This window comes from Camelus bactrianus, chromosome 10 (genome assembly GCF_048773025.1).
Source record: "Camelus bactrianus isolate YW-2024 breed Bactrian camel chromosome 10, ASM4877302v1, whole genome shotgun sequence".
NCBI lineage: Eukaryota > Metazoa > Chordata > Mammalia > Artiodactyla > Camelidae > Camelus > Camelus bactrianus.
The window spans coordinates 33,433,284-33,445,898 of NC_133548.1; the positions used below are offsets into that span (position 1 = coordinate 33,433,284).

General features: G+C 38.2%; 1 protein-coding gene across 2 annotated transcripts in view; it reads right to left on the minus strand.

The window, feature by feature from the left end:
• NELL1 (neural EGFL like 1) overlaps nt 1-12,615 on the minus strand; it is a 755,554-nt gene that overhangs the window by 595,753 nt on the left and 147,186 nt on the right. For both annotated transcript variants that reach the window (XM_074372235.1, XM_074372234.1), the window contains exon 5: nt 8,213-8,309. In XM_074372235.1, the coding sequence (XP_074228336.1) occupies nt 8,213-8,309 (97 nt within the window). The remainder of the gene's footprint in view (nt 1-8,212; nt 8,310-12,615) is intronic.

A 12,615-nucleotide genomic window follows, 5' to 3' on the forward strand; every position in this document is an offset into this window, starting at 1 on the left:
CGCTCACACTTGAGCCTTCAGGCCTACAGATCAAACTCCGAGAGAAAACCATGCAGTTCAGATTCTCAGTTAAGGAGGTCTAGGCAGGCCCAGGAATTTGAATTTTGTAGCCTTCCCGCGTGATTTTGATGTCTTTCCAGGGCTGGGAACCAGGTGCTGCCCTTCATTACTGACCCAAGGCCCCCAGGAAAAGCGTAGCTTTACTGGCAGGAAACTACAAAGCGAGAAAAAGCAGCAAATCAGTCAGTTTGGAACTGAGACACTTGGGCAAGCTTCTAGTGATTTTTGGAAACATGGAAAATCATAGAACAGGAAAAAATCCTATGTATGTATATGAATATGGATACGTGCACAGACTCGTATACATACATATACAGGAATTATCACCCAGAAAAATTATGTCATGCTCCTTTATTTTGAGTATTTATGATGTATGAAAGGTTTGAGAGCAAACTATAGCAAACACCTGTGAATGCAACACCCAGCTTAAGAAATAAAATATTATCACTGAAGCTGAAGTCTTCTGGGTACTCATACCTAATAAAATCTCCATTTCTTCCTCTTAAAAGTTAAACTAGTCTGAATTTAGTGCTTATCATTCCCGTGCATTTATCTTTTTACATATGTGAATGTATAAATAAGCAATGCGTTAGATTGTTCCGCATTTTTAAACATATAAATGATTCAATATCACAATTTTCTCCTGTTACTTGCTTTTTCAGTCAACATTATGTTTGCAATTCATCCATTTTTATTCAATTTATATAATTTTAATGTTTACCACAATTTAAACATCCTCCTATTGATAGTTTTTTCCAAAGGTTTTGAAATTACAAAAAAAAAAAAAAAGCTCCTGTGACAGTGCATGTGAATGTCTTCAATAGAGAAACATGGAAAGCAGAGTTTCTTCAACATCTACACCTAGAAGCGGGTTCCTGTATCACAGGGTAGCACATCTTCAACGTCACACAAGATCTCCCTAACTGATCTCTGTAGTGGTTCTACCATCCCAAGTTTCCACCACAATGAGAACGTGTCCAGTACCCAGGTCTCCCTCACACTGAATGTTGTCAGTTTCTTTCTTTTTTTTTTTTTTTTTTTTTTTCATTTTTACCAGGCTGTGGGTAAGAAGCACTATCCCATAATGGTTTGAATCTGCATTTCCAAGATAATTACCGAAATGGAATTCCTTTCAATACATTCATTGGCTATTCATGTTTTCACTTTGGGGAACTGCCTTTTTGTATCTTTTGCTGAAATTTTTATTGAGTTATGAGAATCTTTTTTTACTGATTTATAGCATTTCTATAATAGATACTATTCCTCTGCTAACTGATCTTGTTGCCAATATCATCTTTGATGTATAGGTCTTCTTATTCTACATGTTAAATTCACCAATATTTCCCTTAATGGTTCTGTATTTTTTAATCTTAAGACAATTTCCTCTCCTTTGAGAACATGAAGACATGCTCCTATATTGTCTTCTAAAACTTATGAAGTTTGGTTTTCACATTTAGGTATTTAAGTGAATTGTTATTGTACTGGTTTTTGCATATGATATGTAAATATATGTGGAAAGCTTTTCCTGGCACTAGACACAAAAATTATATCAATTTATATATTAAATATTTAAATAACTGATTTTCCTAACCTTTTGTTGATGAATACATCCTTTCCCCACTGATCGGGAATGCCACTTCAATTCTGTACCAGGTTTACAAGTTGCCATCAGAATGGAATTGTATCTTTCTGGCTTCTCCATTCTGTTCTATTGATACTTGGGACAATTTTTGCACCCATATGACACTATTAGATTTCTCTAACTTTATAATAAGCCTTTACATTTGAAAGGGCAAGTCCCTCCCTTTTTCTTCTTCAGAATTGTCTTCCTTATTCTTGGCCTTTGGTCTTTCTTAAGAATTTTAGTATCAGCTTGTTGATTCCATCCAAAAAAATACTCCTGCTGGGAATTTATCCTAAGTTCATTGAATCTGGAGATTAAATCTGGGAAGAATGGATTTTACTACTTTAAATGGATTTTACTACTTATGACTTTACTACTTTAAGCCTTCTTTTCCAAGAACACGGTATATCTCTTTCCATTTATGTGTTTTTAACATAGTTTTAAATAGAACTTTATAATTTGCTTCATAACTGTCACGCACATATTTGATTTTATTTGTTCTTAATTACTTATACTCTTTTGCTATTATATACAAGTTATAATATTTAAGTGCATTTTTGTTGTTACCATTGCTGCTACTTTTGTTCAGCAAAGCAAATGATTTTATTTTTTGATTTTGTGTTTACCCAAATGAAATGAAAACTTCGTTCATACAAAAAGAGTGTCCAACAATCTTTCTGAACTCTGGGTAATTCTAATAACTAGTGGACCCAATTTTTGGCAGACAATTATATAATTTGTGAATAATTAGCTTTCTTTTTCATAATCCTTAAGGATTTAATTTACTTTGCTGGTAAGAACCTACAGCATAATGTTGAAAACAAACAATGGTAATAAGGATTCCTGTATGATTTTCTGATTTTAACAGGAATTCTCTTAATACTTAAACCATAAGTGTGAAGTTTATTCATGTTTTCTTTATGTACTTTTTACTCAGCTTAATGATACTTCATTCTATTCCTCTTTTGCTAAGAATTTTGTATCACATTTTGTATCACAAGTCAGTATTGAATCTTCTATGGCTCTTTTTTCTGCCTCTTGAGATGAACATAGTATTTTTTCTCCTTTGCTTAATGTGTTGAATTATATTAATAAGTTTTTTGATGATAAAAACACACTTACATTGTTGAAACAACCAACTGGGTGTTCTCTCTCTCACACACACACTCACATTCTGTTAGATTCAGTTCTCTAATATTTTTTTTCACTCTAATCTGTGTTCGAAAGTAAATCAGCTTGTACAATTCCTCTCTTATACAGTTCTTGGCTAGTTTAGGAATCAAGGCAGTGCTATCCTCATAAATGAGATGGGTAGTGTTCTCATTTATTCTCTTCTCTAGAAGACTTTATACAGGATTGGAATTGTCTCCTTGTATGTAATAGAACTCCCTTGTGTAACTGTCTGAACCCAGTGGTTATTTGGTGGAAAGACATCATAAACTTCAAAAGTGATCACAGCTCCTTTACAGTTTACTGGGTCCATACCCTGTGCAATGGGAATTTGTAGCATATCCCATCAAAAGGTGGAGTCTATTTCCCACACCCTTGAATCTGGCCTTGCATTGTAACTTGCTTTGACTAAGGTAATGCAGCAAAAACAACGTGCAAGTTTCAAGCAGAGGCCTCAAAAGGCCATTCCCACTTTTGCTCCAGCTCCAGAAACCCTGATCAGCTACCATGTAAACAAGCTTGGGCTTGGGCTAGAATGTTAGAAAATGATAGATCACAGCAAGCAGAGATGAGCCATCTTAGCACAGCCAGCCCCCAGAAACCTAGCAGTTGCCCAAAGACGCATGAGTGAACCCACTGAGAACACAAGAACCATTCGGCTAAGCCCCAGCACAAATGGCCAACTCACAAAATTCTGAGCTACAATAAACGGTTGCTGTTTCAAGCCATTAAGCTTTGACTTGATTTGTTGTGCGTCAAAAGCTAACTGATATAACAGATAGTGAATCATGAATTCTTTATGATACATTAATTATTTTAAGACTACCTGGGTTTTTCATTTTCTAAGTCCAGTTTGGTAATTTATATAGAAACTGTTCATTTTTCTCTAGTTTTCTATATTTATTGGCACAAAATTCTTAATAAATTATTAACTACTACTGTTTTAATTTTGGCAGTATCTTTTGTTATGTCCTTTTATTATTCATACTGGTTCTTATACCTTCTCTCATTTTTTCTTGCTCAAACTTCCAGATGTTCAGTCTAAGTTATTCTTTTCTGCAAAAGTTGCCTTTTTTCACTGGCTACTTTTAAGATCTTCTGTGTCTTTGAGGTTCTGCTCTTCTGCAAATATTCTGCTAATATGTTCTACTCATCTTCATTTTGTGTAACAGATTATTAAAATGGTCAGAAACTCCTCCCTCCCTTGCATCCACATCCTTGCAATGTCATACTGCAGAATGACAGTCCTTCAAGAGATAAAGTCTATTTCTGTACACCCTTGCTCCTGGATTTGACCGTATGATTTGCTTTGGGCAATAAATTATTAGCAAATGCGATCAAGAAACCAAGCCTTGAAATGCATGAGTACTCTGAGGTTTCCTCTTTTCTTACACTTGGGATCTCAAAACTGCCATGTGAGTAAGCCTGAGTAGACTCCACGCAGGGGAGAACTGAGGTCTGTCAGTCAACAACCAGTCTATGACTAGAGCTGTGAAGAAGCCACCTCCTGACCAACCAACTGACCACAGATGTATGACGGAGCCCAGCAGATACCAGCACACCCAGGCCAAACCAGAAAAATCATCCCATCAACCCAAAGTATTGTGAGCTAAATAAAATGGCTCTAGTTTAAGCTTCTAAGTTTTCTAAGTGACCTTTCAGACAGCAATAGTTTATATTGATTGTACTGTGTTTCCTGGAATGAGAATTGATGTCTTACCAATTTTCTAAAATTCTTAGCCATCATACTGCTAACAGCGCCCATAACTACCTTCTCCTATTGTCTTCTGGAATTTTCAGATATGTATGTATACATATACACACATTAAACACAAATAAGCAAAACACATACATAAAATATTTTTTCATATATATCCATCTTCTCTACATTTCAACCTTTCCTAGTTTCCTCTATCTCTGCACCACAATTAAGGTAATTATTAGACAATATTTTCCATTTCACAAATACTCTCCCCACCTGTATCTAACTTACTGCTTAGCAGATTCACTGAGGCTTTTTGTTTTTTTAACTTCAATTGACATTTTTCATTTCTGGAAGTACTTTTTGGTTCAGATCTCCCTGATCATATTTATTGTCTCTAGTCATCATGCCTTTTTTCTGATTTGTTATTTTGCTTTTTAAACATTTCAAATAGAGAGGTTTAAAAACTCTTTATCTTGTAATTCCAGTTTCTGCAGCCCTTTGAGGGATAATTGGGAAGTCTGTTATTTCTTCTGTTCTCACCCACGATGGCTGGAAAACTCTTATTTGCATGAACTTCATCTGTAGGAATCTTGTGGAGTCTGCATTAAAAGTGATTTTCCCAAAGATAACCTGTATTTTCTTCATCAAGAAGCCTAAGGTGCCCAACCCAGAATCACATTAAGGTAGTTTTTGAGCTTCATGAGTAATATAAATCCAAATTTCACAACTGCATGATGTTAGAGCTGGGGTTTAACAGTCTTATTGAGGGGCTATATCTTGAGAGTCTGAAGATGAAGTAAGAGAAAAGCTAGTTACTGAAGTGCCTTCCTTTGCTAAAAAGGAGACTGTATCTGCCTACACTTTTCACTGGAAGGGTAGTCCTCTGAGCCGTGGCTTTATTTCAGAAACTTCTATCCCAACTCCCAGTCTTGTATGGGATCTAAGCCATTCCCCTCATCCCACAAAGACTGTTGAAATTTGAGGCTCTACCTGGAACTTTCATACACTGCTAGTGAGACTGTAAAATAGTACAGCCACTTTGAAAAATACACTGGCATCTTTTTAATGATGTTCAACATATGCTTAATACACAGCCCAGAAATCCCACTCTGACATACCTGCCCAAACAAAAATGAAAATTTTGTTCATAGAAAAACCTGTATGCAAATGTTTTTAACATTCACCTTTGCTCTTCACCTAAGGTCAGGAAAAAAGACAGGAGCCCATTCTTACCACACTATTCAACATAGTACTCAAGGTCCTAGATAGAGGAAACAGGCAAGGAAAAGAAAAAGGTATCTCAATCATGAAAGAAGTAAAAATGTCCTTTCATGCAAATGATATGATCTCATACACAGAAAATCCTAAAGACTTCACCAAAAATTTGTATAATAAATCAGTGAAGTCAGTACATAATCAAAATAAAATATCAGCTGCATTTCCATACACTAATAACAAACCACCTGAGAAAGAAACCAATCCCATTAACAACAGCATCAAAAATAATGAAGTATTTAGGAATCAATTTAACCAAGGAGAAGAAATAGCTGTACATTGAAAACTAAGACTTTGATTAAAAAATTGAAGACACAAACAAATGGAAAGATATCCCATGTTCATGGATCAGAAGAACACTGTTAAAATGTCAACAATAACCAAAGCCATCTGTAGATTCAACGTAATCCCTGTCAAAATTAAAGTGGCATTTTTCAAAACTATAGAAAACAAATCCTAAAATCTACATAGAATCATAAAAGACCCCAAATAGCCAAAGTAATCCTGAGAAAGAAAAACAAACCTGGAGGCATCACATTTCCTGGTTTCAAACTATACTACAAAGCTACAGTGACCAAAATAGTATGATAGTGGCAGAAAAACAGACACATAGACCAATGGAACAGAATCAAAAGCCCCCAAATAAACCCTTGCATATATGGTCAACTAACATTTGCAAATCACTTATCTGACAAGGGGTTAATATCCAAAATATACAAAGAACTCACACAATGTTAATAGCAAGAAAAAGTCCAGTTTAAAAATGGGCAAGGGAACTGAATAGACATTTTCCCAAAGACATGCAAATGACCAATAGGTAATATGAAAATGTGCTCAACGTCACTAAGCATCAGGAAATGCAAGTTAAAACCATTATGAGATAACACATCATACCTGTTAAAATGCCAACTACCAAAAAGACAAGAGATAACAAGTGTTGGAGATAATGTAGAGAAAAAGGAATCCTTGTGCACTGTTGGTGGAAATATAAATTTCCACAGCCACGATGGAAAGCAACACAGAGGTTCCCCAACAAGTTCCAAAGGAAATGAAATCACTACCTCAAAGAGACATCTGTACCCCTGTATTCACTGTAACATTACTCCTAATGACCAACATATGGAAATAACCTAAATACTTGTCAAGAGATGACTGAATTAAAAAAGATATGTGTGCACACGCACACAGTGGAAATTACTCAACCTTGAGAGAGAAGGAAATTCTGCCATTTGCAATAGCATGGATGGATCCTGAGGGCATTACGCAAAGTGAAATAAGTCAGATAGAGAAAGACAAATCAGGTATAATATCACTTACATGTGGAGTCTAAAAACCTGACACCTAGAAACAGTAGAATGATGGTTGTCAGGGTTTAGAGGGGATAGGGGAAATGGGAAGATGTTAATCAAAGGGTTCCAAGTTCCAGTTATAATACAAATAAGCTCTGGGAATCTAACGTACAGCATGGTAATAGCTAATAATACTGTATTGTATACTTGAAAGTTGCTAAGAGAGTAGATCTTAACTGTTCTCACCACAAAAAAGAAATGATAATTGTGTGATGTGATGGAAGTGTTAGCTAACACTATGGTGGAAATATTTTGCAATATATTAAGTGTATCAAATCAAACTGTTGTACACTTTAAACATAATGTTACATGTCAATGATATCAATAAAGTTGGAATAGATAAGTGTATTCCTTTTCTTTCTTTTAATCTATCTACTTGAATCTCTAACTTCCTGGTACTGGGAGACATCCCTCTGGTTTTTGCTTTCCTCCATATATATGGCCTCTAAACCTCTCCCTTCTTCTAAGTGCAATGATGAATCTTAGAAGATTTTTGTTCTATTTTATCCCACATGTAGAGGCATTTGAAGCAGTAGGATTTTTTTAAGTATCTAGTCTACCACACTGCCAGAAGCAAGTCTGCCCTCCTATTGCAGAGCAAGACTATCTTACAATTTCATGTGTTTAACTTCCTCAATTCACTTTATCACTGAATCCCATTTCTATGAAGTACAATAATGCAGTTCTTGTATTACCCTCTTTATAGACAGCAAAACCAAAGCTCATAGAAGTTGAGATTCATTTCTTATCGTACATCCAAAATTGAATTAACATAGGTTCTGAGAATGAAAACCAAACTGTATCTTAAATCCCCCAGAATTAGGGCAATAAGAAACCCTCTGAGGATTATTCACATCCTGCATCATCTGTACGTGGCAGTAAAGTGAACCATGAGACCTTGGGCATGTCACTTACCTCTCCGCTGAGTCTCTAAACACCTACTTCATAGAATTGCTGTGACAATTACATGATTAAATTCACATCAGGCACATAGAAAAGCATGTGATGAAAGTAGAAAGTAGTGCTTACTTTGAATAAACCATGCTTTTGGTTGCGCTGACCAAGCCATAAACTGCTTCCTGGGGGAAGGTTAGTCTCAGGAGGGTCTATCACACGTTCATAAATCCTGTAGGGACAAAGAACACAGTTATTAATAAAGAGGCTCAGAGCAGAACCAAAAGGTACAAACACATTATCTGAAGTCCTCATGGTGTTAGCTGCTGGTCCGGAGAGATAAAGGCACGTGGCACCTTTCAGATGACAGGTAACATGAATGTGGAGATCTGTTTCCTGACAGCACTTAGACACATTATCTGGGCCCCTCCCAGCTCTCTCTCTTTGCCCTTTTGGCAGAGGAAGGAGGAAGAGTAACATTTCTGAGTGTCTACTGTGAGCAGTCAACCTCATACAGAGTCTAAGTATTTTGTCCACATTACAGGTGAGAAACCTGTAGAGGTTCCAAGACTCTAAACGAGTCAACCAAGTCAAGACAGGGAGCAGTCAAGCTGGGGTGAGAATCCCCATCCGTCTGGCTGCAAAGCCCATGCACCCTCCTTTGTGCTCTACTGTGCCCTGACTGGTTTTTATTCAGTTGCCACTCCTCATTCTTACAATAACCTGCTATACCTCTCTCAACAAGGGAGCAGCAGCTACCGACATGATAGTTTGCTTAGTCTACAAAGTCAAGTAACTGAAATCATCATTCAATCAACAAATATTTATTGCACATTTTTTATGCTCCAAGCTCCATACGAAGCAACAGTAGACAGACCAATAAACCAGATGTATGAAGTTGCACCTTCATAGATTAAAAGAAAAAATTCTGCATGTGAAGAAAATCATCATATGACATACAACTAATACAGAGGAGGCCACAGTCCCAGGATCTCTGAAAGCACTTACAGAACCTGATGAACAACTGAATTACCTCTGTTTTTCTGCCCTCCCAAGCCCCATGCTAGCCAATCACAAATCTTGAAATTTGTGCTCTCTTTAGAAAAAGTCCCTGCAACCACCAGCTGATCAGAGGCCTCCACATCACCCCTGGCAAGTACCTTCCAGCACCTTAGTACTGAGAAGGCAAAGGAAGAGCTTGCCTAAGAATTGAACTTGTCTCCTCAAGATGCTCAGGTCATTGTGAGTGGGGTGTGACACAGGGACCACTGGTGAACTTCCATTCCTCATACTGGCGCTGTCCATTCCTTTCATCCCTGTCCTTACTCAGAGCAACTTCGGGAAGAATCATTGCCAGGTAGGTCCAGAGGTCTAACAGCTAATCAGTTCCCCCGGCTGGGATGCAGCTAACTGCCTCCTGCCAGAGGGTGATGTATTCTCCAGTGGCTCTCTGTAGGAAAGTGCAGAAGAACTGAAGGACTGTCCAGTTGTGTCAAGGCGAGTGAATGATTGCAAGGCTGTTGCAGCTGGGAGCTGTCATGCTGCAGCCTTACATCTTAGCTGCCTTCGTCCATTACTCTCCTATCCCCTACCAGACATATGCTGTCTCCTAACAATACATGCAAGGTCTGCAACTGACAAAGCACTAAATGTATCGGGTCCTTCTCTACTAATTATCTTTCCCTTATAAATGGATGCTCAAAACATACACAAGGAAAAATAAGTTTCCCTGAAAAAGACAGGCTGTGTTTTCTGCACAAGAATGAACTTTTATTATTATGTTAGAAGGAACAATTTTAGATCAAACACCAGAAGACACTGTATACTTCCTAAAAAAAAAAAAAAAAAAAAGTTTTTTTTTCCCCTAATATTAATGAAAAACTAGAAACCAGCCAACTTTACAACAGAAGAGAAATGCATACATTATAGCAGATCAGCCTGATGGAATTTACGGCTGTCGTTAAGAGTGATAAATATGCAGGTTATGAAATGTGGGAAAGTGTATACAAAATAATTCTCACCAGAGGAAAGTGGAATGCAAAATTATTTATGCATTATGGAGATAACGATGCAAAAATTATGTTCGACGTTGGTGAATTTCAGAGGAGGCCAGGGAGAAACGGAAACCGCTGTATTTAGATGAAGAGGCAGAAGTGTAATTTTCTGCGAGGTTGTTTCACGAAGAAATTGTAAATATTTTCAAACTTTTTATCTTAACCTTCATTTTAAAACATTTGCATCTGTCACAGTGAGAAGCTTTCCATTTAAATACTTTCTTTGTGGTTTTCAATGTGCTAGGAGGTGAGCTCCAGTGAGCAAAGGTGGCCTTTATCCAATGTTGATTAAGTGCATGAAGGGAGGAACCATCAGAAAGATCAAATTCCAAACCTGCTTTCTATTCCAAAATCATAGTGGCTCCCTGGGCCTTAGAAACAGCTGAGGAAGCAAACAGCTGAGGCCACTATCAGCTAAAGGAGGGCAGCGACCCAGGACGCCTGCGTCAAAGGGACGTGCTGACTTCCGCAGTCCTGCAGTCTAGGTCAGGAGCCGCTCCCGATGCTGAGGAAAGCCTGCGGCTGCTGCCTTCCTAGCGCCCCACACAGCAGGTACGATCAACAAACTGGATACAAGCCTAGCAAAATGGAAGCTTAAAAACAAGAGTATTACAAAATAGACACAAAACCCCACACCTTGGAAGTCTAATCATGGAGTTATCAGGCAAACCCAGTTTGAGGCACATGCCTCAAAGTAACTGCCGGTGCTCTTTCAAATGTCAATGTCATGAAAAATAAAGGCAGGCTAAGGAGAGGTGGCAGACTAAAAGTGACCAAAGGGACATAAAAACTAAATGTGAGACGGGATCCTGGACTGGATCTTGGGGCAGGAAAAAGAAAATCCCACAAAGGACATGAGTGGAAAACCTGGTCAAATTTGAACAGGAACCACAGATTACATAATAGTACTGTACTGATGTTCAATTTCCTGATTTTGAGACTTGGGAGGTATAAGTTTAAGGAAGTGTACATCTTGTTCTTCAGAAATACGTACTGAAGTATTCAGGGGGTAGAAGGTCATGATGTCTGCAGCCTACTCTCAAAGGGTGCAGAATAACAATATGTATATACACAGTGTAAGCACACGCAGATGTAAATACACACATTATCATTTTGAGAGAGAAAGAGAAAGCAGAATCTGAACAAGGGGTTTATAGTTGTTTTTGGACCATTCTTGAAATCTTTCTGTAAGATTAAAATTATTTTAAACTAAAGTTTTAAAAATAGAATAAAAAAGCTATATAAGTCTATAATGTTTATAAATTAAAAATACATACATGCAAAACAATTTACCTATTAGCCAAGGATACACAAAAATTTAAAGATTCATAATGAGGTATATGATAGTGTTTTCCTAAGGATACAAGGATGGTGAAGGGGGAAAAGTGAAAGGAAGGAAGGGAGGGAGGGAGAGCGAGGGAAGGGCAGAGGAGGAAAAGGGGGAGAGAGAGAGAGAAGGAAAAAGAAAGGGAGAAAAAGACAAAGAGAAAGGAAGGAAGGATGGATGGAAGGACTGCACAGATTAATGTTGATAACATATCATAGAATAATAAATGGGGTGATCACATCCCTACGTGTGCCCCTGTAAAGGGGGAGTTATGCCATCTGTATGTCAGACAAACATAATCTTGGCTAAAGGACGGCTGACCCCTGGGGTACAGTTTGGTGGAATGCCTCGTGCAATAGGCCAGTAGGGCACAGTGGTCTGTCACTTAAATTTAGTACCACCCAAGTCTACTGAAATGCAAAGCCAAAGCTAATACAGTGAACTCCTTGGTTTCCAGTGTGGTCAGGAAATCGAATTCTATATTCTGACATTCTGGTATTCTGGCTAATGAGGTTTCCATCCCCTCAACAGGTATCTGATTGTCTCCAACGTGTGTGACACTGTGCTGGCCACGGGGATACAGACAAAATTAACATGACCAAGTTCTTGCCCTCAGGTCAAATGCCTGAGCCAGACAGATATCAGGCACGAACACACCTTTTAATTCAGTGCAGTAAGTGTACCATCTGTGGAGGCAGAGAAATGAGGAAACAGAGTCAGAGAAGATTTCCCAAAGAAGGGGACGCTACAGCTGCATCGGGAATGAAGCGCCAAGTGGAGTTGACACGCAGCCACAACAGCCAGCACTTACACAGCGCTGGTTGTGTGCCAAGCATTTGTCCTCAGGGCTTTCCACACACTAACTCACTTAATCCTCCCAACACCACCATCAGACAGGTGTTCTAGGCTCAGCAAAGTTAAACAACCTGTCCAAGGCGAGGCAGCTGGTGAATGGCAGAGCTTGGATTTGAACCCAGACCCCCCCCCCCGCCAAACTCTGTGCTCCTCACTCAAAACTAAAATCCCTAACTTGACTTACTCATCGGAAAGAAATGAAGAACACAAGTTCATGTGCAAAAGCACATGATCAAGACTGGTTAAGCCCTCCTAGGACCCATTTTCTCTTCCTCCTGCTGCACTGCTTCGTAGCTACACTG